Source organism: Cygnus atratus, chromosome 1, assembly GCF_013377495.2.
Source record: "Cygnus atratus isolate AKBS03 ecotype Queensland, Australia chromosome 1, CAtr_DNAZoo_HiC_assembly, whole genome shotgun sequence".
NCBI lineage: Eukaryota > Metazoa > Chordata > Aves > Anseriformes > Anatidae > Cygnus > Cygnus atratus.
In genome coordinates, this window is record NC_066362.1 from 43852034 (window position 1) to 43879717 (window position 27684).

Here is a 27684-nt window from a genome sequence, read left to right on the forward strand (position 1 = left end):
CAGTTCTAAATAATTCCTATCTATGTGCTAAATCTTTTGAGGGAAATGAAACTCCATGGCTCACTAGCTGATTAACTGAAACTCCAACAGCACAGCAGTAGGCAGTTGTTGCTGAAATACTTCTGTCTGGGCATTTCTTGGAAAAGAAGGATGAATTGCTCTTGTATTAAAACTACAGTTATTTTCCACTGGTATTTTTTCTTCAGGTGGTGATTCTGAAGGATCTCAAAAACAGTGACGGTAATTTCACAGAGAAGCAAAAAATTGAACTGAACGAGGTAAATGTTGCACACAGCAACTGGACTCTGCAGGGTGGGATGAAGCCAATGAGTGAAGTCACTGCTTTTGATCAACAACTCCAACAATCATGTGCTTTTGCATGTTTGTGAGGTGGATGCGTAATGAATTCCTCAAAGTATATCGCTTGGTGACCTCTCTCTCTCTCTCTCTGTGATCTCATCACCAGCTCAGAGTCTGAAGCCAGTGAAGCTGAGGATGAATGAAATAATTAATGCATTGTCATAAAGCATTGCTAAATGTATTTTTATAGCCAATGCCAAAAGACTATGTGCTCTCTTTGCTTGTATCGTGCTAATTCATTAGTGGTGGAATGCTGTAGTTAAATCTTATTACTGAGTGCCAAGTGCAGATCTTTTAGTATAAGTAACTCTCTGCTGACTTGTGCATAGACACTTCCAGCATGAGAGATGAACTTGGCTGCAGTATTGCATTTTTTTGAATGAACAATTTTCCTTTTTACATGACACAGCCATACTTTGAATTCAATAAGCTCTAAAATATTTCAAAGTAAACTACAGTTGTCTATATATATGGACAAAGTCCATAATATCATGCAGCATCATTACATTTTTATTACTTGCTCATTTGCTGACTGATTCACAACATTCTGTCTCTCATAATGGCTATTTTGATCAGCTGTGAAGTTTGACTGGAGAGGCAATAATGGAGATTACAGTGAGCTATGGAATTAACTTGCAGAAACCAGCAACAACCACTCTTATCTCCCTAATCCAGAAGGCTCTGGAATGACAAATGCCTTCACTCAGTGCGTAGTCCACACTGGTTCAAAGGGAACTCCTACATCTTATCAGAGCGTGAGATAAAAAGTCCTGTCACACAAGCATCCTTGACCTGTGTTTCTGTACTAACAATGATTGCTTTTAAAAATAGATGTAATGTTTCTGTTCCAGCTTCTACAGATTGATTATTACAACCTGACCAAGTTCTATGGCACCGTGAAGATAGACACCACGATCTTTGCAGTGATTGAGTACTGTGAAAGAGGTTCTCTGAGGGTAAAGAATTTTGCGTGTTCCCTTCTACCCCCCAGTGGTCAAATTTCAAAGAAAGAAAAATAATCTCCTGCTCTGTGTCTCTGACTCCCATGCAACAGCAATTGGTGACAGTTTTCTGATGTTCAGGTCCCTCTCCCTTGCTTATCTCTCCCCAGACTTCCCAGCTGTGGCTCTCATCAGCTTGATGGTTCTCAGCAGCCAAAGCACGCAGTGAGGTGCAAGCAAAGAAGTACAGGCAGAGCTGTGCCCAGGCAAGAGCAGCAGACAGCATTTGTATTGTTTTCCCTATTGGGAGCATATAGTATATCATGTTTTCTTTATTTTCCAAGCCATAGCTGTTGTCTCTGCTGATGCTCTTGCAGCCCCTGCAGTGGCCCCAGAGTTTGAAAAGACAGAGAAAATAATATATTCCATATTAATAAGGGGAAAACGGTTGAAGGCTACAGTATGGTAAATCCCATGCTGTAAGGGACAGCATTTTATAAACAGAAACAGTAAACTGTTACCCAGCAAGAGTACGGAAATATTTAGGGTTTATTATTACAAATAATGTTTCAAAGCTAATCATGACAGCATGGTAGCATCAGATTTTCTGCAGGTACAAATAGTCTCTGCTTTTCAGTCCGTACAATGACTTTCATCAGTAGTAGTGAACTCTGGAACAATCTCACAGCAAGGGAGTAAAATAACAGCTCTATCCCCAGTTATTTTCTTGTAAACTCATGGAGGCTTACTTTTAGCAATGGAAATCACAGTAGCTGGAATTAACTGTAAATCATTGGCTCTTTATGATACAGGAACAGTCTACTTTGAACTTACAAGGCCATGAGTTAGTTGGAAGGAACTGGACTGTGAGCACAAAACACAGAGAGTTTTCTTTCCCTTCCTCTTACATACCTTACTCATTCTGTTTCAGCAATTTTGCTTTATCAAAGGCTTATCTTGGCTTTAAGAGCAAATTCACTATTTACCTTTAATTACATAAAAGCCTCTTTTCTAGACTCCTCACTTTTCTAGTTCTGTGTAAGTCTAAAATTTATTTCATATTCTTTGTCTTCTGAGTCGACTCCTGCTCTAGTGCATGTACTCCTAATATGCAGGGCTATCCTTTTCAGTCCTTGGTTGAAAGGCTGTGCGATACTCAGAACTTGTCTTCTGCTTTTTCCCTAATGTAGATCAGAGCCAATTTTTTTCCTTTCCTTACAGGATGTTTTAAACGATAAAATCTCCTACCCTGATGGCACATTCATGGACTGGGAATTTAAAATCTCTGTCATGTACGATATTGCCAAGGTAAGCGGGCTACTGACAGGTCAATGTTAATCAACCTGTCCTTTCTTGCAAAATGGATCCTCTGGAGAAGAGCAGCAACCAGGAAAGGGTATTTTCCTTTCCCTGTTAGAACTGTATGCCCACTCTTTCCTCCTCTAGTAATAGGTTTAGGAGGCCTGAAGAGCCGGTGGCTTTCAGACTGAAGGAGCAGATGGGGGCCAGATTTGTCTTTAGGATATTTATAAATAATAAAATATGCCCCAAAGAAATGTCACCCAAAAATCAGAGGGTTACCATTTGTTGACTGGGCTCTGATTCTTGTGACTCCTGGGCAGTCACAAGACCTGCAAAACAAACTGTGCTGACTGGCCTCAGGTAAGGCACGTAAAGGAAAACTTCATTCTTTCAAAATGATGGAATTATTGCAATTTGTACACAAAAACAGGATCGATTTTTTATTTTTCTGAACAAGCTCTGTTTATTTTGCATCCTGATTTTCTCACTCATCATAGAGTCTAGTTTCTCACTAGGGCAATCCATTTCGGGCAGTGAGGGAAGAAATTCATCCAAGAAATTCATCCGAAACCAAGACATGCTTTCGGTAACTTTCGGCAGATATTTGCACTTTAGGTCCTTGTAGTAGGAATAATCGATACACACAATGAAGCAAATTCTATTTTTCATTAGAGACTTGCATCTGATTAGCTAGTAGTTAAGGAAACTTTGCAATTCACATATATTATCTCTCTGCTGATAATGCAGAGATTTAACTCTTCCTTTTGCTAGTGCTCGACTCTTGTCCTCTTCCTATTGCTGGTTTGCAGTTGGATAGTCATTCCATTTTTCTACACGCTTCAGTTCTGACATGGTCTCCATGATGAATGACTCCACTGTGTCTGTTCTAAAGAGATATTGAAAATCTTGCTCTTTACTAAAACCCCCTTAATCCAAATTGTCACAGTTTGTTGGCCTTGGTAATGACTTTCAAGTTCAGTTAACATTCAGCATTAAGTTTCATTTTAAACAGCAGCAGTACAGTTTCCCTTCCTCCTTTTAGCATATCAAAAAAGCAGGATACTTTTTAACCCTTTGCAGTTCACCTTCAGATATTTCCGAGGAAAATGATGATAGGCACTGGATTTGTTTATGAGAGAGGGGGAAAATCGCAGTCCCTCTGAAGGCAGTGACCAAATACCCAGTGACTGTATTGGGTGGGACCAGGACTTCAGAACCAGTCATTCACTGCACCATTGGTAATGAGGACATGGGCTCTGAGGGTGGGTGAAACACTGCATTGATTCTGTGGAATGGCTCCTGAGCATTATTATGTTAGCCATGTTAGGAGAGATGGTTCACAAAACCTTCCTGAAAACTCATACATACTCAGGAATATCTGACAACTTACAGCCATTTGGATGATCTGCCAGCCTCTCTTTTTCCTTGACCCGATGCTGTTATGGTGCCTCTCGGACCTAGCCATTACCATGAACTTCTTGTACTGGTTTTCCCAAACTGCACCTTCCCTACCTCCGGGCACCCTGCTTTTACTTGATCAGCTTCTTGCTTTACTTAAGTCACTTCATGACCCTTCAGCTCCTGTTCCGCTCACTCCAGCACCTGCCCTTTTCAAGCCCTCTCCCATCTCTCTAGGCTGTTAACATCCCTAAAACCAATTCCTGCAGTTCTTTTGCCTTCCTTTTGAAACACTCCTCCCTCTCCACATCACCACTTTCCAGCACTCTGCTTTTACCGTTGCTCAAGCAGTCTTTGTACTTCCCCTACTCTTCATCTGGCATAGAAGCTGCTGCATCAGTGTATCTGAACAAGTTAGGTAATTTCTATTCCCTGGCATAGCTAGTCAAGCAATGACAATTCCTAGAACAGCCCTTAATACTTTGGAGGAGGTGGGGTAGACCCCTTCCCTTCCCTTCCCTTCCCTTCCCTTCCCTTCCTTCCCTTCCCTTCCCTTCCCTTCCCTTCCCTTCCCTTCCCCTCCCTTCCCTTCCCTTCCCTTCCCTTCCCTTCCCTTCCCTTCCCTTCCCTTCCCTTCCCTTCCCTTCCCTTCCCTTCCCTTCCCTTCCCTTCCCTTCCCACTCTCTCTAGATCTGATGGCACCACCTGTAGCTACATGTATTTGGGTACTTGTGACAAAAGAGATCTGATGAAAGGTCTGCTAAGAAGGCATTGCAGTAATCAAGCCTTGCAGTTACTAGTGCATGCATTGTCATTGCAAGACTGTTTATTAAATAAGGGGCTGCTGCAGGATATTGTGCAAGGGATTGTAATAGTCTAGCGCTGTGTCAGGAAAAGCGTTTTACTCCAAAGTCTCAGTCAGACTAAAGCTTCATAGCGGAGGTTACAGGAGTGCCTCAATGATTTAGGAGTGCTGCACTCACTGAAAGTCAGTATAAATTTTGAAAATCACACTGTGGCTTCTTAACAGGCTCCTTGTTTTCAGGTAGCTGCACAGCATAGGTAGAAGGAAAGAGGAAAGTGTTATCAGGCACATCTATAAGACTTGTGCCTGCAGAAATTGTTAACAAGGAAGCCCTGGTATAAGGAAATCAAAATTACCTTTGCCTGCCATTTGATGCTGAATCTGATTAGGAATTCTGCTATAGCAATGGGTATATTTCCTGGTTGATGTAAGCTGGAACAGGAAGAAGGCACAGCTGGAGCAAATAAACCCTGAAGTAGGCAAAACGTCCTGGATAGTATCAGCAGGGCTGCATGATAAAAAATGCTTAATCAAGAAACACAAACATGCTCGTTGGATACAGCATGAACACAGTCTCTGTAAATTTTGGCAGGGTCTAGACAGGCCCAGGATAACCAGTCCAACCACATTCTCAAGGGATTGCATCTCTTGCAGGCTGCCTGTGTCTCAAACATGCATCTGCTGTGCCCAAAACTCAGCTCATGTCTCAATGATCTCTTGTAGCACTTAACTGGTCCATTCCCAAGGAGAGAAAGGTGCCAAAGGAGAGAAAACCCAGCCATGTCCTGTAGTGTATGCCTGACAACATGATCCGTGTAACCCAGATTAAAGTCTATAAGTTATCATCCAAGAGAATGAGCTGCACATGTAGGAGGTTAAGTGGAAGATCAATCACAGAAGAAACTAAGCAGATAAAACAAACCTGTTCTGGCTTCCACGGAATATAGATTGTGATTCATATAGTGAGCTGCAGAAAAGAGGACTGTAGGAAGAAAAACAACCAGCAGGAGGCTGTAAGTAGGTGTGAGCTAAAGTACTGCAGAAGAGAGAGATGAAACAGAATAAAGAATAGCAAGAGGGTGCAAATTAGCATACCTAATTCCTTCCTCATCTTACACCCACTTACTGATGTTCTTTTCCTGATATGCGAATCAGTGCTGGCCCTGTGTTACACCTCCATACTGGCCCATTATACCACATTCAATGTCTTAGATTAAATGAACCAAATTCAAAGGTGATAAGTAAAAAGTGGCAAACTACACACCTTTGTACACGTGTGTGTTATGAGTCAAGAGTCAGAATCTCAGGATGTACAGCTGAAACTATATTGGCCCGTCCTCATGGTGCTCACTTCCCAGTTTAGCTCGTGGATAGCTGATGTATATTGACTAGTGCAGAAAAAAATTATTAACATTCAAGTCAGAAGACACCCTTATGACTATCTAGTCTGATCTCCTGCCCTATATAAGCCATAGTACATCATCTAATATACATTGCCCCTGCTATGGTCCTCTGCTTTGCAGAAGAGGATCTGCTGCAATGTTTCTAAATGGAGTCTCTGGTGAATGGTAATCTTCAAAGGTGATACAGACATAAAAAGCAATTCTTCTTACCTCTGGTGACCATTGGTTGAACGTGTAGTTGGAAACATACTTTGTTTGACATTCCAACAAATCTGTACTAGATTCACCAAAAAAGACACATTTATTTCAATTGAAATCAAAGCTTCTGTGGGAGGGAGGAAATGAACTTCCTTAATCCCCAGTTGTGATCTAATCTCATCAAACCCCAAGATGCTATGTCAGGCTTTTGTTAACCAAGAGGAAGGATAATCTTTAGTTAACACATGATCCTTCTAATGATCCATCCTCATTTCTTAACATTGACTGCTCCTGTGATCTTGGAAAGTCTTCTCTGTAAAATAATACTTCTCTCCCTCCATGACAGGGATTTGTGATTTATGCATGTGTATTACTGATGAAGGCCATTTAATTACTTGGACACATATTATGCTAATACTTTATATTCTTGTTAACTCTGGTAACAGCTGAGTGTCTCACACATAGTCTTGCCTTTTACCTCTTTTATTACCACAACCACAGGGGATGTCTTACCTGCACTCAAGCAAAACAGAAGTTCATGGTCGACTCAAATCCACGAACTGTGTAGTGGACAATCGCATGGTAGTGAAGATCACTGATTTTGGCTGTAATTCAATTCTGCCTCCACGGAAAGGTAAAAACAATACTCAGCTAGACTCACCTTCATGCTTTCCAACCCAGTGGAATTTTCTTATATTCATAGTACAGTAGGGCCTAATTACATCTTGTACAAAGTACAAAACATACAATACAACTTTGTTTCGTGTAGCAGTCATCATTACAAATTATATCTGAAAACTCTTTCTTAAATAACACAATCAAAGAGAATTATTAGCAGGTAGAGAAATTAGGCAGTGTAGGGTGAGAAGGAAGGGGAAGATGAATTTTCAACTTATATTTGAGAAGACGGAGACGTTTCACATGTGGCTGAGATGCAAGAAATATTTTCAGCATCCAAGGGCTTCACACTAACAGCTCACATAAGCAGTAACAGTGAGAGAAAAAAATTACTTTCAGACATAAGCATACTCAAGAGTTGCAATGGGAACATAAGAGTAGGAAAAGTGCACTGAATGAAAATGTTCTATTCTCTGTTTTGCAAATTTTGGATTTAAATTTATATGATTATAATATTTTAATGTGTTTATTTTATTTCATTGCTCATAAACACTTTGACAAGCAACCACAAAATCTCTGGCTACTAGACTGCTTTTCTCAAAGAAAACTTATTGCTTCACAAGAGATCTACAGATTCATTGTGGCTGGACATTGCAGCCTGATATCATAATACTGTCTTCAGGGTCACTGTCTGTCTGTTATGATAAATCATCAGCATTTCATGCCATGCTGTCATACCATGGCACTAGTCTAGTCTTGAGGTTCAATAGTGCTTGGTACACTAGAAATACAGATTAATAATTTCTGTAGAAAGAAAGTGGTTATGAATAGGTAATATTTACGTCAAGCTCAAAGGCACTTGGGGATTATTTCTGCAGAGTCATGATATCAGGGCCACCAGGAAATATTACAGTCTTCTCATCTGACATCTTGTATAACACACTCTGTGCATCTGGCTCAAGAATTTATGCCTCAGCTCCTTTTATTAGCACTGGCATTCCTTGGTCTTATACAGATGCATGGGCTATTTCTAAGAAGCCCAATGTGAGGTAGCTAAGAAAAGCAAGTCCATTGCCAATAAGCATAACTTTTCTGGAGGTGTGAGGGTCTGCACCTACAATGGAAAATAGTAGTTTCAGAAAATTCCTTAACAATTACAAACTACCACATCAGAGGTTTATCCAACCTATGTTGATATCAGCCTCTGAAAATAACTGCTAAATGGGGAAATAAACAGTAGCAGTGGGCTCTGGTTTTGGTATGAAAAGAAAAAATGGATACACTGAGAAGGATCACCCTCTTCAATTACTTTTCTCCCTTACCCATTTACCTTTTCTCCCACTGTCATCTGGATTTTCAGACCTGTGGACAGCTCCTGAGCACCTCCGTCATGCTGATGTATCTCAGAAGGGTGATGTGTACAGCTATGGGATCATTGCCCAAGAAATCATCCTACGCAGAGAGACTTTCTACAGTGGACACTGCCGAGACACCAAAGGTAAATCCACAAATTTCTCTTCTGCTGTAGCCTTGCAGGATGTTGCGGCTCTAAGTAGCCCATTTCCCACAGGTTTCTGTGAAAAGCAGTCTCTTGTAGGTGCTTGAACCACTCCTTCTTTCACTGTGTGATGAATGAAGAGCATGTTTGAAGGATATCATTGTGGGGCAACTGTCATTATTCTTTCTGTAAATAAGGTTTTTATTGAGTTTTCTTGCCCCTTCTCCTCCCTCTCCCACCTCTGCCACAGCATTACAGAAGTTAATATTATACAGAGCTGTCCAGACTTACTGTAACATTTAAAGGATCAATTTTTCTATTGAGTTGTGCCATACATTGTGCACTAGTAATTCACTCAAACTAGGCATCACAAATCAGCAATGTCAACACAGAACAACAAAAACTCAGCAGCATGACATGAGAACAGCTGGCATTTAAAAACTGGCAATTCAGACTTTATTCCAGCCTGTCAAAGTTAACTTTAGTAATTTCTCTTCTGTCAGAAAAAGAATATCATCTTGTAGTGCACCCATTAAACCCCATTTTGTGCATTTTGTGACATTGTGGCTAACAGCCCAGACAGTCCCAGTGTCCAGAATCCATGCATTCTTGTCTATTACAACATTACGACCACCATAAATGCGTGTGGGTTTGGGATTTTCCTAGTGACAGTTACCAACAACAAGTTTAGACATTGCCTTTATCTCTGAGTCATCCTGATAGATCCGCCTCACATTTGTTAAAACATCTAGAGCAGCAGCTGGCCAGCCTAATAGCTCTTTTCCTGAGTAACATTTCAGAATAACATCTGGGCCAGGCTCATCATCCCACATTATTGCAAATCTATGTTCATATCCGGGGAAATACAGTATTTCACATCACCAACTCTTTAATATAAAAGTGGATCTAAGAGAGATTAGAAATGCCTGTTGCCCTTTGACCAAACTCTTCAAGACTTTATGCTGTGTGACAGATGGTCTCCTGAACTGCATGTGAATAAAACAGTACAGAGAAAAGAGAAGTCCTTCTACTCCTTATCTTTGAGAAGAGGCTGCCACAATCCTCATGAATGCAAGGATTTTACAAACATCCCCAAAACAGATGGAGAAAGGAAAGACTAATGCTCTTCCTTCCTGATTTTGACTTGCAAAGCAAATCCAGAGCAAACTGCATTCTTTTAACTGTTTTCTGAATAGTTACACTCTGTGTTAGCCTCAGGCACTGTGGTTCTGAGATGTGGTGGCAACCACTATGGTCTTTGTCTGACCATGGCTGTCATAGTCACAATCTCGTTCCTTGTTTTAACTTTGACCTGTGTCTTGACACTGTCTTGTCATTTTAGAAAAACTGTCCTATTCAAATAGCATTAATTTAATCCGTCCAGCTGAAAGTATTTTTTAGCACTTCTAGGTGCAGGCTGTCTGCCGCTAGAGATGGTCACACATATCAACATGTTTAGTAAGATAGCAGTAAACCTTCTGGGCCTAAAACCCAGTAAGTCCTGTGTTGAGTCTGGATTCAGGGTAACTTGAAAAAAAAAATACAACAACTAGTTTCCAAACTTCAGTGAAAATATTAAGTTTTCCATTGGGTAAGAAGATTGTTTTTCTCCCTGAAGCTTTTTTCTTAAAATCATTAGTGGATGTCTAAGCTATCTATTGCTGTTCTAATAGCTTCTTATATTATTCATGGGTTTTGATTCTGCAATTTGAATAAATATGTTCAGCATGGTTTACGTAGTTCATCAGATTTCATGTAACAGAAAGGAATGACTTATTAGATATTTCTGAAGTGGCTACTCATTTAAAAGTCTGGATTAATTCATTAGCCAAGACAAAGCAGCAAGAGGGTAGACCATACTTACTCAAATATCTCTGAAATGTGTTTATGGCATCATCTATCCTTGGAAGAGAGTAGCTCAGGCTTAGGATGACCATTAATTTTCAAATATCCAAGATAAAAAGACGGGAAGAATACCAAATCAGAGTCAATGGTAATAGGTAAGGAAACGTCCCCGTTGCACGTTAGATTCATTTGTTATTAAGTCTCCTGCAGAAAGTCTATCAGAACAAATCAGAAAGGCTATCAGAAATTAATCTCTGCAAGTTAGAAGACATGATATTGATAACTTGGGACAACTGATACAACCACTTCTGCAGGACTTCACTGGCAGCAGCAAAGACTGTTTGAATTTTAAGTTGTTTAAAAACTCTGTACCTAGCCTCCATCTACAAATAGGAAAATTAAACTCAATTTTCAGGTACTCAGCAAATTCTCTCAATCTGCAAATATGTATTGATCAACTTAACGTATAATACTATTTTTATTAATGAGTGAAAAGAAGTCCCACAAAGAGGATGAGGATACAAAACAGGATTTATAATGTGTAGAAGTAACTAGGTCATAGTCCTCTTCACTGACGGCTTTGTGAGACAGCTGTTAGACCAGCTGTTGCTCCACTCTTCTGCAGAAACACCTCATTCACTGTTCAAGACTGAAATCTTGTTATGTACCGACACTCAACTCAAGCTGCCTCATTGCTCCACTACGTTCTGCCACTGGCTAATTGCAGTGTTGCTAATAGTTGTTGTTACTTCCTCTCTCAGGTGTATGTGCAGCATGGAAATTTAACACATTCTTCTTGCATACATGAGGCTTACAGAGGTTCTTCTGTCTCTTAGTCCACAGGAGACTTCTTTCCCCTTTTGGAGACTCGTAAAGTCTCCTACTCCTTCTCTAGTCTGTAACTTCTGTACCGCAAAGTTGGAACCTACTGCATCTTTTTAGGGTGATCGTGCACACTGAGCATGCTTAGGCATCCTTAGCTACTCTAGACATACCATCACGATTACAAACCTTCCTCACATCATTATATGCTTTCTTTGGCAAAACTGTCTCCCAAATGTAATCAGACATTATTAATACATGTGTTTCACACTTGCAGTTTCTCTCTCTTCCCTAGAGGTCAAAAAGTGCTTCCCTTTTTGTACTCCCTTCCTCTGGAACTCTGGAGGTCTGGAGGCGAGGGAGAGAGAGAAATTTTCTGCTTTAGATCTCAGTCACTGTGCTTAAATTGCTCTGCAAATGCAACCTGCATTCTGATGTGTTCAGAATCCAGATAACTTTCATAGAATGGATTTCATGAATATGAGTACAAAAGAGCTAACAACTGCAATGTTTTTATACCATAAATATTAATATCCTAGTTTTAAGGAAGCTGAGCATCCAGAGGATGACTTGAACTGATCTGACGAGAATTGTGGTTCTCCACACTTTTGATCAAGTTGCAATATTCTAGTGGGCTCCTAGCTTTGTTTTTTATTACTGCTATACTTTATGCTGAGAGGCACATTAATAATGCCTAACGTTCATTTGGGAAGATGCCATAACCATGTCTACCGTGACCAATAAATACGCATGTACACTCCTATTCATTTTGCTTACAGGGGCCTTCAAGCCAACCTGTTTTGATCTTGTGCCATTTATTTAGAAAAGCTTCAGAGCTGAAATTCACATCAAAGAGAAAGGAACTGTCTTCAAGGTTTCTGTTTGAACAGTGACTTGCAACACATCATAGGACACTATCCACAAGGAATGTTCTTTTTTTTTTTTTTTTTTGATTAAAACTTTGCATCTTTTTTCTTGCTTTAGAGAAACTTTACAGAGTGGAGAGCGGCAAAGGAGTGAAGCCCTTCCGACCAGACCTTGCCTTAGAAACAGTGGGAGAAAAAGAGATGGAAGTAAGCTAATAATTAACTAAGCCATTTTCTGGGTGAAGGATAGAAGTCCTGGCCAAACTAGTGCTCATGATCATGGGAGGATGAAAGCTATGCACATTTTATGCCAAATGCCTTAACCTCATGGGAAGAAACAGTATTCTACAATTGTTACCAGTGAAATGAAACACAACTCGTGAACATTTTTTCATCCTTCTTTAGTGTATTCTCTTCAGCATCTCTTTAGTTTTCTCCTAGTGATGGTTTAACAACTAATACATGTGTTAAAATTAGATCCCTTATGAATTTGCACATTTCATTACGTTGGTTATCTTGAAAAAAAGCAAATGTATCAGACAGTGTTCCCACCTCTCTTTCTGGAATTCCCTAAGAACTACATGGAGTTTGGTTGAGTAAAAGGAGGCCTTAAAATAAAAAGGGAACATGTATTTATTTAGTTTAGCACAGTCTTAGGGCTATGAACAGCTAGCTATACCATAAGGAGAGTGTTATATTGATATATGAAACATTGCTTATCATCATATTGTGAGGGTTGTGTAACTGTGTGTGGGAAAGCAGCAGTCTGACCTGCATATGAAAGGATCCAGGATGGATCAGCTTTCTGATATACTCACAAATACATTGTGTTGCAATAATTCAGGGTAGGACTATCATTATCTTTTGAAAGTGCTCTCAAGTAGTAGTACTGCTTACTTATCTTTATATTACAGTGGTGTGTCTTTTGAAATCTGGTATTATTCCAGAGTGCTAGAATGATATATGGACTTTAAATAATGCATGAGGATCACAAGGGATAATATCTCATGGAAACTGGTGGCAGTACAACACATTTCACAGAGGATTCATCTCACCTATCTTTAGACATCTAAGGGCTGTTTATCTCAATCTGACCTAGTCACCACAGGTCCCTTTTACATTTGATAGAGAACACTCATCCAGATGACTACTTGGACCTATTGTATATTTTTAGACCAAGTTGCCTTTCTCTCTACTGATTACAAATATTACCTAGGGTGACTATGGTATTCATAGGCATCTAGCTTTTAAACAACAAAATTACGAGTGGGATTTACCTCAAGTAGCTTTAGAAGTCTGCAATGCACATATCTGTATTTGATCTGTTTACTCCATAGTCTCTGAAAAGAAATGGATACTTACATGGTGCCACTCTTCTGACCTCTTCTGGATAGCTTTAATATGGGATGAATCACACCTCAAATGTACCTCTTTCCATAGGTTATATTGCCCCTAAGGCTTCTTGCTCAGGTGCAGATGCAGACATCAACATATTCAGTAGATGAACCCCATAATTTTTGGCTGAATCACCAGTTTCAGAAAAATCCCAAACTCAGGGTATTGGAGATATAATTACCACAGCATTTACCTCCATGTCAGTAACCGTACCTGGCACGAGTTGCAAGACAGGATCCATTTATTTGCCTTTCATTTATGTATTGAAAATTCAAGTGAAGAGCATGTCACTAGCCACTACAGAGTTAAGTTTAAGATGCCTACATAAGTTTAAGATGTCCCACTCATAGATTCATAATAGTTAGTCACACATTTCAATATGTTGCTAGTCAAGAGTAACTGGAAATTCCCTAATGATCTAGTGCTGTTTAGCACCATTATCCTTGTATACCCACTACTCAGTTGGACTTTCCTTAAATTTTTGTTTGAAGGTATATACACTAGTCAAGAGCTGCTGGGAAGAAGATCCAGAGAAAAGACCTGACTTTAAGAAAATTGAGAGTATTCTGGCTAAAATATTCAGGTGAGCATCAGAGACTCCATTTTTCAAGATGCTCCAAACTCCTTCTGGGTGTTAGAAAGCTTGTATTTTTAAGTGTGTAAGCTGATGTGAATATGGTTCAATCAGTAGAAAAAATGAATGTCTTCACTTAGACTTACTCCTTGCCAGAAAATTAGGGGAACACGTGCATATGCATATGTACGTGTGTACATGTGCATCTATGCATGTATTAGCTGAGTGAGGGTGAGATGATCGCCATACCTCAAATTGGTACATTGTGAAAGTTGCAAGCTGGATAATTAGAGATTCAAGCCATTCAAGTAATTCACCCCCTGTCTCTAGTCAAGAGTTGCATAGTGAGTCATGTTGTCCAAGTTTCGGGAAACGAAGGCACATAAATGTTTGGATGATGATTAGAAAGTTTGGATGAGCTGGGTTGTGCCATAAATGAGTTTGGATGGTCCCAAATTAAGCTGACTAAAAGTGTTGGGTTGTACCTCATTAGAAGAGTTAATTACAGGGTTTTGTAGGTATAAAGTTGTGGGATAATAAGGGCCATACCTGAATAAACCCTATGAAGTTATACAGACCTTTCACCTGGCCACTGTTGCATTGTTCCTAAGAGTTTAGTCTGAATTGATTATTTAGATGTTCAAACAGTGACATTTTAATCACTTCTCTTGGGAAATTACTCCCCAGTTTTTAAAGTTCTCCATATTAACCAACGCTAACAGTAATCACACTGTGTTATTTTACATGGGGAGAACAAAGTGTCCTCCTCATGAAGGGTCATGCATGATAGTGTGTCCCTGACATAAAGATTTATCTAAAGTAAGAGCGGCTTTAAAGTCCAGTTAGACAGAGCACTAATCTGAATCTTCCAGTCTGGCTCCATCTACTTTCAGACTACTCAGACAAACAGGGGTTATGAGTAGCTCATATTACCATACCTCTGCTTCCAGTTTAAGCTTAAGCTTCTGGCTGGAGTCTGCAAAATCTTGTGAGCAACACTAACCTATGGGCTACTAATTGTTCCATTGAATTGTTTTGTCTTCTACAGAGTTACCCCAAAATTGTCTTAATTCTTCTGGCTAAAGTCCCCATTTAAATGTTACATGCAGTTTTCTACCCATCTTCTTTAGCTTCCTCTTGGGGATCTGAACTTGCTAGTTACTTTTTACAAATCAATGTTCATGGATTACCCAGGATAACCTGGACTTGACAATATTAGCAGGGTGAAGTGATTTGAAGGTGCTTTAAGAATTAGCAGCAGTGACAAGCATGGACCACAGACTTTCGATTCATAAACATAAGCTCTCCAAGCAAGAAAAAGAATGATGTACTTAAAGCACTTCACATTCTGACCACATGGAACTTAAACACTGGAGAAGTTTTCTACTGCTCATTTCTTGCCTTCCTCAACCATATACTTCCATCATCCTTTCTTGTTGGCTCCTGTGCATTTCTGTTATTCCCAGTAACTACCATGGCCAGACCAATGAAAGCTACATGGATACCCTGATCCGGCGTCTACAGATGTATTCCCGGAACCTGGAGCACCTCGTGGAGGAGAGGACAGAGCTATACAAAGCAGAGCGAGACAGAGCGGACAGGCTTAATTTCATGTTACTTCCAAGGTTAGTATTGGCCAGCAGGATTTTCACTGGCATTTTATTTACATATATCACCTGATTATTGGAGAGTGAGGGTTGGATTAATATTAATCTTATATTTCTTCAATTTAGAGAATGAAATGCTACTTCCTCTGTCCTAATTCTTCCCACCTTACAGACAAAATGCCAAATTTAGGAGTTGCCATCAATTCTCACAGTACCTCTTCTGTCTCTCTGTGCTGCTCATTTGAGGACAGTGCGTAGCTACAGGAGAAACGTGGCTTTCTTTGCTTGGACAGAATCACAGGCTTTCTATAGACTTTGCTTCCTGGTCTGATTTCCCATATAGGTCATTGGAGCATAGCTTGGCAACCTCCCTGCCTGAGGCTCCAATTCCATTCAGCATGTGCTTAGATTTAAAAAGATTTACTGAATTGATGCCTTAATTAAAATAAAATAAAAAAAGAAAAAGAAAGAAAGAAAGAAAGAAAGAAAGAAAGAAAGAAAGAAAGAGAAAGAAAGAAAAAGAAAGAAAGAAATAAAGAAAGAAAGAGAAAAAGAAAAAAAAAAAAGAAAGACAGAAAGAAAGAAAAGAAAGACAGAAAGAAAGAAAGACAGTAGGAGCTCAGATAAACTTGATCTGATGTACAATTACAGTGTAATGATCTAAGCCAAGGAAGAAAAACATCTCAGCATCTCAGTTAGGAAGCCAGTGTAATGTATCATTGTTCATCCATAAAATGTATTTGCCTAGGAAAGGATGAAATTGTGGTGAGGACATCTTTATTCATTTCTTCTTAAGGTTAATAGTGTCAGATATGTTTTGCTAACATTTTATCACAACAGATGAACACCTTCATGCTTGTGTGTACCACCCTAACCCATAAAATTACATGTCCTACTTGAATATTACTGACACTGAAGAAGGTTTTTTTTTGTTTTTTTTTTTTTTTGAGTAAGAATGACTAAATGAGTCCTTCTCGTTTTATTGGTGTATTGATTCGTTCAACAACTTGGCAGTATTTTGAAATATTGAAAACTCTTAATTTTACATAATTATTGTAAGTTCATCATTGTAAGTATGGTATAGGAAAAGTATTATTGATATTGTAATATCGGTAATCCCAGTAATTTTGGTATAGCATACATTAAGAATACTAAAACTGTCATGGTACTTCATTGCTTGTTTCAAGGATATTTATCTAGTGAGTGTATTGATTTTGTCACTCATTTGAAAAGCCAGTGTCTGTTCAATCTGGTTTTGGGGAAAATTTGAAATGATTTGTCTGTGCAAGCTGAGAGACAAGGAACCCGTGTTTCCTTCCACTCTTTGTTGCTCCCACCACTCTATTACAATCTTTATTGTACATGAAATACAGCATTGTGCAATACCTATATTTTATGGGTCTCTTTCAGTTATTGTCTTTTAATATCTCAGTAGGAACAAGTATTTCCCTGGAGTTAGAAATGCAAGAAAATACAAGTCCCTCTGAATAGATATTGACTGTCATGGTATTGAATTTTTGTTCCACAAAATTATCAGACTATGATATCTTGTCTGAAATCAGGATGAGTTGATGTAATTATCAGGATGCAATTACTTCTGCATTGGGAGAAACAGAAAAAAAGATGTCTTCTTACTTATTGGGAACAAAAGTGCAGGTAGAATGTGGGGCTACAAGTCCACAGTTTCTGAATTTTGGTTTTAAATTTGACACAACTTCCTAATTTCTGAACTTAGCCAAGAAGCTCAGTTGGTTGTGTCTCAGTTTCCTCATCTCTATGATCTTAGCACATTTGGATTTTGTAATTAACTAATATTAGTAAGTGCTTTGAGGTCCCTGGCTGAAAGGCATTATGGATATCTAAAATGCTATTACAGTGGAAGTTTTCAGCATGCTATTTGATGTTTCCTACCCAGAAAGCTATGATGTGGTTGAATTGCATGAGAAAATACCTTTAATGTTAAGCACAGACTATTCATCTGTCTTCCTGCCTTCTCTATTTCCGCAGGCCAGTAGTAAAATCTTTGAAGGAGACTGGTCTGGTAGAGCCAGAGCTATTTGAAGAAGTCACTATCTACTTCAGTGACATTGTTGGCTTCACCACACTCTGCAAATACAGCACCCCTATGGAGGTGGTAGATATGCTGAATGATATCTACAAGAACTTTGACCACATTCTTGACCATCATGATGTTTACAAGGTGATTAGCTCCTCACTTTTGCTCAGCTAACAACCAGAGGACACAGAAATCAAATAGGCCAAGATTACCCCATTTCAGTATGCTTGTGTGCCAGCTTATAGCAAACTTTATATACCAGCTGGTCGCAAATTCCTTAACTGAAATGCTGTGTACAGTTATAAGCATTCATATACCAAAAAGGTGTCAGCTACCTTAAACTAAACAATCCTGCTGGCTAAGGAAGACCTGTTTAGTCACGAACAAGAGGATCTGATAAAAACTTTCTGCTCTCAACTAAGTATGTATTTTGCTGTGTCTGCAGGTTGTGACTTCTAATCGTGTTTCCACAGGTAGAGACCATTGGTGACGCTTACATGGTGGTGAGTGGTTTACCAAAGAGAAATGGCAACCGTCATGCAGTTGACATCTCCATGATGGCTCTGGACATCCTTAGCTTCATGGGATCCTTTGAGCTGCGACATCTGCCTGGTCTGCCTGTTTGGATTCGCATTGGAATTCACTCTGGTACGCAGTGATGCTAGCTCAATAGTGACAATGTAGTCTCCTTCTTTTTGAACTTAATAGAATAGATATCCATGGAAGATGTGGTAGCACATCATAAACAACTGCTCTCCTTGTGAAGAATCACATTGAAAACAATGTTCCTGGGGGAAGAGTAGCAGAAATAAATAAGCCACTAGTTTGCTCCCCTACAGTGCAATAGCCCATATCTATTCATTTATACTTTGAGTCAGTAGCTAGTAAGAGCAACTGCCATTGTTCTTGGTTTGATTAAGTCAATTGTAAGCCTTTGAAGATTGTTCCTCCCTGACCAAAGCGGAGGTCAGACATGGCCAGATATGCTTGTCTGGCCACAAAACACAGGCCCATGTCTTATGATTCTGGAGACAGAAGTTCTGACTGAGTCCACGTGGGAATTTGTGTTTTAATTAATCCATAAAATATTTTTTTCTCAAAGGGCAACTGCAGATAGCTCAACAAGCCCAAGGACTTTGGGAAAATATATCTTTTCATTTTTGCTTCTTTCAACAATAACATGAACACCAGCTGCCAGGGGCGGAACATATCATTGAAAGCAACTGGGGCACTAGGATACCCCTTGAGGCACCAATATGAATCCCCTCTGTAATAATGCTTATTCTCTTTTCCTCTTGCTTCCAAAACTGACAGTATCTGTATTTTTTCCTGCACAGAAATTGTGTTTAAATACAATTAATACTGTGCAGCAGCATTCGCCTTATGTTCTTACTGGATTCTGCAAGCTGAAAAGAGCTAGGCTGGGTTTGAAGTGGAATGGGAGATGGTGAGATACTTTAGTGGTAGAGAGCATTCCATCGGTGAGGAACACATTGCTCCAGCAGTGCTTTGCAAAAGGGAGAGACATCTTTCAAGTAAATAGTATCTTGACCAACCGTTTTTTATTCTCTGCATCCCTTTCCTAGGTCCATGTGCAGCTGGTGTGGTAGGAATAAAATGCCTCGTTACTGCTTGTTTGGAGATACTGTGAATACAGCTTCACGGATGGAATCCACTGGCTTGCGTAAGGATTTAGGTTTATCTGTCGGGGTAACAGGACCAAAGGCTATTGGTTAATTTGTGACTGAAGTGTCTGTTTTCAGCTCAGAACAATTTGTTATCAGCTCACAGATGTTTTAAAGATGAAGCCCTATTTGTTCTGATTACCAATTGTTTCACTGTCCTGTTGAGCAATGAAGAATTGCTCCTTGTTCCTGTTCCAGCCCTGGTAACAGGGAGTACATAGGCTGGTTTTTGCTGTCTGAGTTCCTCTGGAAGATATGCTACTGATGTGTTTAGGATTTAATTCTACTATGAATTTTGGATTTTAGTTCAACCTAGAATTGTACTACAGCTTTGTTGTGTAAATATGCCAACTGCATATATTAAGTTGAAGCAACTTCTTCTTCAACTATGCCATTAGGGAACTGTGCCAAGAGCCAGTTTGTCTTCCTTCTGGCCAGTGTCTTCACAAACTATTCCCTTTATAGGATACCTCCCAATTATTCTTTTCCCTTTTGGTATCTAAACACTAGAGATTACATTTTCACGTTGAACTTTCATTGTCTATTTAATTTTTAGCTTTAAGGATACATGTAAGTGGTTCCACAGTTGCCATCCTGAAAAGAACAGACTGCCGATTCCAGTATGAAATGAGAGGAGAAACATACTTGAAGGTAACCTTTACTGTATGCATGCACAGAGAAGAGGAACAGTATAAAAGTATTATACAGCTGAGAGTCCCCTGCTACTTAACAGCTGGGGGAACAAGCGTTACAGATCAATTGGTATCATAATCTCCATTTGTTGAAGACACTTCTGTAGAGACAATGCAAGCAATGAAGAGCTGCCCAACTTGTAAATAAAGTAATGTCAAGGTGTGGAGAATAAATGAAACATACTATTTATATTAGAGAATTACAGAGTGATAGTAACAGTGAATCAGTCTCGTGGAAAATAAGCTGAATCTATTGCTAATTTGCTCTTGCTCTGATATCTGACTGCCTACCTATCTATTTATTTCAGTCTATGTAACCAGGCAGATATGTGTACTTGGGAGCTAATGGAAGATAGCACAGCTCACCTCTCCCATGGTTTCAGGTCATGGAACTGGGGAGTGAGTGTGCAGCTGCATCTCACCCATTATTCTTCTTCCTACATCTAATTTTTAATCCTTTGCTGTAAGCATCATTTACTGAAAACAAGCAAAGGCAAACACAACAATGTGCAATACAGAATTATTTAAGTAAATGAACTACAGGAAATTGCAGTCTAATCCCTAAATTGTGCTTTCTCTTCTTTGTCATACCTATTTAGGGCAGAGGAACTGAGATTACCTACTGGTTGACGGGTACCGAGGACAAGGAATATAATCTCCCAACACCTCCTTCTGTGTAAGATGGTCCTTATATATGACAAGGAAAAAGAAATTCCCAGCCGTTGCACTTTAGGCTTAACTGTTCTTCCCTGGCACTTGTTTTTTTTTGTTTTTAATAACACTCAGCTAGCCTTCAGTAGTTAGAAGGCTTAACATTATATGTGCTTATAAACATGTAAATATTCATGACAGTATTAGCTCTGGGACTATGCATGTGCTGCAGGTTACTTGTATGTGTAAGTGCGTAACAGGTTCGTTTTCTTGGAAGGAAAATAAGACTTTCAGGACAAGTTGCTGATGTGGTAAGTGCAGGAGATGGACAGAAAAATGACACATACTCCCCCAAACTTTAGTCTTAATACAACCTGCATGTGACACTACAGTTAGAGGATACCTGCAACTAAAATGTGCAGCTCTCTGTAGTACCATGTTATGCCTGTGAGTCTTGTGGGGGAATCTGCAGATGGAATGAAACATGCAGGACTTTGAGCAGTATTCTGCTAGAAGGGGCAGACAAAGTTACTGTAATATTGCACAGGCAAAAAGTGTTTAAAAAATGAACAAAAGTTTACTTTCTAACACATAAGAGCGTAGTTATCAAGAAAGAAAAGAGGCTGATGTCTTGGAACTGAGCTATCATTTTGCATTAGTACTAAATAAAATATAGTGATAGTGGGAGTGTTGTTTTTGAGAAACATTGCAAAACTGAATTCAGGATGACTTGTCTTAATTTCATGTGTATTTTACATGAATGCTTCATTAGTTCCTGTGAACTCAGTAGAACGAAGAATTTCCTCACTTTCTTCTCTAAATTCTTGTGTACAGTCATTCCTAAATGGGAATTTGCTGCTATCTGCTTTGAAATGACAGTGTTTCAGTACAACTTGAAGCAATTATATTGCAAATTGTAGTTTGCTGAATACATTGGAACCCATTATGGTGAAAGGCACAAGTAACCGTTACAGCTTACTTCTACTGCAAAAGTTTTGAAACGATGAATCCATTGCAGAGAGAAAATTTTCTGCCCATTCATTCCTATTTATTTCCTACCTAAGAGAAGAGAGATGGCTAAAAGAAAGATAAAGGTTTTCTCAGGACATTTGCAAAACAGAAACAATCAAAATTTTAATTTACTACAGAATCTCATGAACTTTTTTTTTTAATTGCAAAATACAAGTGTTTGTCTCTGGTCTGAGAAGGAAACAGTCAGGCCTATTTCTATGGTACACCTCTTTTGTAATCTCAGGACTTTTGTGAATTAAAATGATTAGTTGAGACTATCAGAATTATTGGATTGTCAGTTCTTCTGGAATTCAACTGCTGAAAAAAATACCTCTTGAGCTGGATCACTGCACTCAGTAATGTTTTTGTTTTCACTTCCTCATATAGGCTGTGACTCATAAAATTGCCCCTTAATATTCTCATATGCAGAGTATTCAAGTAAAAGCCAGGCACACTGCAGAAATTTATGAAAACGTGGCAACTCTGTTACTGAAGACCACCTGAAATTGAATAGTGGAAGTGCTGGTACCAATAATGGTGTTGAGAAATAGAATCTACTTTGATTGGGAGTGAATTTAATTTATGTTTTCCTTTTCATGCAAAGACAGTAATCTATACTATCTGGATTTTTATTGACATTGCTACACTTTAAGATAATGACACTGCCACAAATCTCCTCTGCAAAGACTGTAACCCATACTATCTGGAAAAATTACATGTAATTCCTGAGTTATATTCCCAAATCCAAAACCTGGATTTAGTTCTGCCTACACTTTGTATCAGTAGTGTTTGAATGACATGAAGATAAAAGTGGGGTAGAAATGTTTGAAAAACACTTGAGATCTGAGGACCACTAAAAACATGTGAATCAGTGACTTTTTTTTCATCCTCTTGCTTTCAGGGAGAATCAGCAGCGGTTAAAAGATGACTTAGCTGAGATGATAACCAATATTCTTCAGAAAAGAGAAACGGAAGGGTTCAAGACACAGCCAATCTCACGGGTAGCAAGCTACCGAACAGGTACCCTAGAATACCTTCAACTGGCCAGCACAGAGAATTCTATGACATATATTTAAAACTGGACATGTAGCATGACTTAAAAAGCTGCAGCAACTCTCTTGAGTACTTCACGTAAAGGCTGGAGGCTTATATTCTCAGCTTGTATTCTCAGCTGGAGGGGAAAGAAAATACGTTTTCAGGCATCCTTTCTACCACTCAAAGTACATCTAGCGGCATGTCAAACCTCTCTTCACTGTGATGTCCAAATTGTCAGATGACTCAAGAAGGACACATGCAGTCTGAGTTGAGAGAAATGAAAATACTTACACAAGTCCTGAAGATAGCTTATTTGTTCTGGTTTGTGTTTTAAATGTGATAGCCTGTTCAATAATCCACTTCTGAAAATATTCATAGCAAAGTCTTAATTTGTCATGATTTTTAAATGTTGTATTTAATTTGTCATTTTTATTTGAAGAAAGATTTGCTGTAATATATTTGAAAATAACATTAAATATATCATACGTAAGTCCTGGATATTTGCCTTTTTGCTTCTTCTGCAGTTTTCCCCTGTGCCTCCCATATTTTGTTTAACTGAGTTGTCTTTGCTCAGGAGATAGCATTTGCATTATTCACCTTGGAAGATAAGTCCAGAATTTGTATGGTTTCTAAAGTTTATCTGAATGTCTTGGGCCTGCAAAATGAAACTCGAAATCTTGCAAAAACAGACTCTTTCATATCTTCCCTCCACTTCTGCTTTTGCCCTCAAACCAGAAGTGCAACAGAAATGAAGAAAATAAACTTATCTGTATTTTTTAAACCTCAGAAACTTTCAATTCAACTTTTGGATGAAGTTTCATGACCAGGCAGAACTCACATTTTACTGAGATGACTCGCTCATTACCTCACACCATGGCATTTATATTAATAATCAGATTTAAAAAGCAACTAAAGAACAGCAGACACATGTAAAAGAAAACCAGCATTCACATGAATAAATAACAACTAGTGAGCAAAATTTTTGCAGAAGGCTTTTGTGTACTGGTGGCTTTCAAAGCAGAGTTACTTCTTTCACAGTTGTCAAACACTGGTCAATATTCAAACTATAAACTTTGCTGCATAATTTGTCCCCAAATCATTCTGCTATGGTTTTGAACAGCATTTTTGTCCAAGTAAACAATCTTAAAATAGTCAAAAAAGAGCAAGCTAGTTGCTTGTGTTTTTTCTTTGTTGACTTAAATTGACTTTGGGCAAACACACACAAAATTAAAACACTCCAAAAATAAAACCCAACAAAACAACATAAGTGTACATACACATGTTATAAAATTCAACCAGGTTATGCTGTAGGGCTCTTAATACTGCCTGATGAATGTAAATTCCAGAAATAGCAGGAGAACGAAATAGCAGACAGCATGTAACCAACAGCTACAGGTTTCAGATTTTATGTAAGCAATGTTAAACTTCGGCTGGCACTAATAACATACCATTACTGCTCCTGTCTGTGTCATAATGGAAGCATTCACTGGGATGAGGATAGAAAAAATGACTGGTATTCTAAAACTGATATGTACTGAAAAGAGTACCAGTACAGTAGCAAAGCATGAAGTCAGCACGTCTGCTGTTTCCTGGCCCAAGCTGCCAATCAACAAGCTTCGTCTCCATGTCTGCATTCTTTGGTGTGACTACTGCTCTGCAGCGATACTTGGCACCACTGGACTATTCTGGTTGCTGTATCTGATACACTCAGCAAACGTAGCTATAATGGCAGTGACAAGTGTTGGACTTCTAGAGCCTGAGGAAGCCCGCTCCTACTACATTAAGCAAAGTTGCTTTGTTCTTTGAAGTGACTTAAGTCTGTTTTTAAAGAGGAGTTGTATGGGTTCCATCCTTGACACTCCAGAGATAAAAATTATTCAGCAAATGGCTGCTGACACAGCAACAATAAATTTGGACAGTAGTTAGTTTTCAGCAGCCCTTCTTTCCTGCATGCTTCAAATTATAAATTTCATATAATTCCTTGAAGATAAATAATAACTTTAACACTGAGTTGATCAACCCATTTTCCAACATGGTTGTTTTCTACTTGCTTTCGTCCCTGTACATTTCTGTCACCCATACATCACAACAAAATCATTTTTTACTACCCTCTTTAAAAGTTTGCACCTGGTTTCTGCTTTGAATCTGTCTCATATTCAATGTCGTATTATTGCACCTTTATATTAAATGTTAGATCCAAGTGCCCTCTTCATTAGAAATCTGTCACCAAAGTCACAGTCGTTCCTTTTTTTTTTTTTTTTTTTTTTTTTTAAGCAGTGAAACATTATATCAAAAAATCTTGCCTGAGATGTAATTTTGCTCTCCAAGTGGAAAGGATTCTGGCTGCATCAACACCTGCTCATTTGAATTTACCTCACAAATCAATCTGTGAGTCCCTGGGCTGGGAGCAGTTGGAAGTGAATTTTTCTAAATACACATCAAGAGCTTTGTAGCTTTGGTCAGACTCCCCCCTTGTCTCCATCTCATTTTTCTCATACATCTGTACACACCTCTTGTTTTAGCATTGTATATTTGTGCTTTTTATCCTAGTTCACATGTGCTGCCAGTTTCCAGCAATGTTTACCCCTTGTACACGGAGAACCTTTTAAAAAAATATTTTCTTTTTCCTGCTGTAATCCTATCCAAGGAATTCAGTTTTATCCTTGTCTCTTACAGAAAAGTGACCCTGAACAGTGATGGGTATAGAATGGTTCCTGGAGCCGGTGGCGTTGTACTGCTCTCATCCAGGGCTTGAGGCCAAGAGTTGCTATTTGGCCCAAACTGCTGGGCATGTGACCTCTCTAATGTGAGGCTATTACAGGCCACCAGTATCAAATTTTAACTATCTTAAACAATTACCAGAATACAAAGCCCTAATAGGGGCTGCTTTACAACAGTGGTAGAATAACAGTGGGGAAGTTTCCAGAAACAATCTGAACCAGCGGGGCAGCAAACGACCACATGGGAAGTGAGTGGCCCATGGCTGTAAACCCCGCGGAAAGGATTTGGATCCTTCCTCTGGTCAGAAATACGCAGTGGTTCGGCCCAAGAAGGCCAAAAGTTGCTTCTCCTCTTCGTAAAGTGTGTGGTTTGACAGACACCACCTCACTCCCGGGGCTTAATCGGAGCAAACCCCGGAGGTTAACCCGTCGGAGCAAGCCCGGTGCCCCTCGAGGCCGGGCCTCGGCCCTCACCGAACCTAACCTCCGGGGCCTGAAACAAAGCCGGGGGGGCTGGGTGGGAGGCAGGCGGCCGACCCGGCCCCAACGGCCTCCGCAGCCCCCCGGCCGCCGCGGCGAGACCTCGGCCGTGAAGCGCGGTGCCAGGCGGGACCCCACGGCACAGCCCGGAGCCGAAAGGGGCGACCAGCCCGGGGTCAGCCCTCGTTCCGGCAGGGCCACCCCCAGCACGGGGCGCCGGGGCGGGCGCCGGAGGAGGCGGGGGCAGCGGCGGGACCTGCCCTGGGCGAGGGAACTTCTTAAAGTCCCGCCGCCGCCTCCCGGTGCCTAAAGGAGACGCGGGGCGGTGGTGGCATGGCCCGGCTCGGCGGCAGCGTGTGCTGCTGCTGCTGGGGGCTCGTCCTCCTGTGGGCAGCGGCGGGGGGCCGAGCAGGTGAGACGGGGCGGGCGGGGAGACAGTGGGGCTGCTCCGGGCCCTGGAGGTGCCAGGCGGCCGGGGGGGGGGCTGTCCCTCTAGCGGAGCCCGGCCCGGGGCTGTGCCCAGACTCCGGAGCGGGCAGCGCGGCGAGAAACAGGGGGAGCCGCCGGGCTCCGCGCCCCGCCTCGGGCTCCTCCCGGGCTGGTTTTGGGGGAAAGGGACCCCCGCATACACACTCTGTGACCCCTTAGAAAAAGGTGCGAGGCGGCTGGGGGGGATTCCCCCCGGCCTGCGGGCCGGGGAGGGGGCTGCAGGCGATGGGCAGGGGCTGCTGGAGCACGGCCAGCCTCTGGCGGCCGGGGCAGGCGTGCCGGCGGCACCTCCGAGGTGTCAGGCTTCCTCACGTGGGCTTCCAAAACCTCGTCCCGGAATGGGCGAGGGAAAATAAAGTGAGCTCGACGGATGGGAGAGAGCCTCTGGCTCGCAGCCGTGCTCCGTGGCGGTGCGGGATGCACGCACGGGAGCCGCTTGGGATGTGGTTGGTGCTGGCTGGGGCTGCCGGCAGTTTGTTTTGTCAGTTTCAGAACTCGTACCTACGCATGAGCTGGTGTTTTCTGACCAGAGAGACTTGTGCTACCACTAAAGTAATTAATTTGCCAGTGTCTGGTTAAGTTTTAAAAATCTGACATTGTTTTCCATGGTAGAAACACCACTTCCATGCTATTTTTATGCTCACCGTTTTTTAAAATCATATTTACATAATATATATATTAAGCCAAAGTTATAAGGCTGCAATTAAACTTCTTGATCTAATGACTGAAACTTTAACAACAATTCTGAGCTTCCTTGGAATGCCATAGCCTTTCTGCCTCCTGATCTTCGAGCTTTATTCTTGTAACTCCTATCAGTCCAGAGCCAAATTTGGGTGCAGACAGAGTTTGGCAAATGGCATAATGGCATGTGTTGCTGATCTTCACAGTTTTCCATAGAATCTTGGCTTCTTGTTTAAAAATTGAGTTTCTGCCTGAGTTTTGAGAAACACTCCGGCTGTGGACACATGCTGTGGTATGTAACTGTGCTAGAAAAGAAGTGGCAGGGATATATGAAGATAGTGGTTTTTTTCTAATTTCAAAGCACATGTAATGGGTTACCCAGCACCTGAAAGGATGGGGAAAGGAATTGTTAAAGGAGGGAATTTAAGAAATGCTGAACAAGTGTGGAATATATGAAAGCGAAGCTGCCTCTAGGAGATCAGTAAAGGTTGGTGACAGCAGCGTTCAGAGCACAATGCCCAGTGGAGAATTCCGGATACCACTGGTATTGAT

General features: G+C 40.4%; 2 protein-coding genes across 2 annotated transcripts in view; both read left to right on the forward strand.

Moving 5' to 3' along the window:
- GUCY2C (guanylate cyclase 2C) overlaps positions 1-22803 on the forward strand; it is a 44734-nt gene extending 21931 nt beyond the window's left edge. The window contains 15 exon segments of the mRNA XM_035544312.1: positions 207-278; positions 1212-1316; positions 2523-2609; positions 6909-7041; positions 8386-8523; positions 12175-12263; positions 13943-14034; positions 15492-15650; positions 17640-17832; positions 18162-18336; positions 19275-19298; positions 19301-19372; positions 19930-20024; positions 20665-20741; positions 22629-22803. Of these exon segments, the coding sequence (XP_035400205.1) occupies positions 207-278; positions 1212-1316; positions 2523-2609; positions 6909-7041; positions 8386-8523; positions 12175-12263; positions 13943-14034; positions 15492-15650; positions 17640-17832; positions 18162-18336; positions 19275-19298; positions 19301-19372; positions 19930-20024; positions 20665-20741; positions 22629-22803 (1686 nt within the window).
- A 3387-nt stretch (positions 22804-26190) lies between these two features.
- PLBD1 (phospholipase B domain containing 1) overlaps positions 26191-27684 on the forward strand; it is a 37313-nt gene continuing 35819 nt past the window's right edge. The window contains exon 1 of the mRNA XM_035544314.2: positions 26191-26374. Within this exon, the coding sequence (XP_035400207.1) occupies positions 26296-26374 (79 nt within the window). The 5' untranslated portion in view covers positions 26191-26295. The remainder of the gene's footprint in view (positions 26375-27684) is intronic.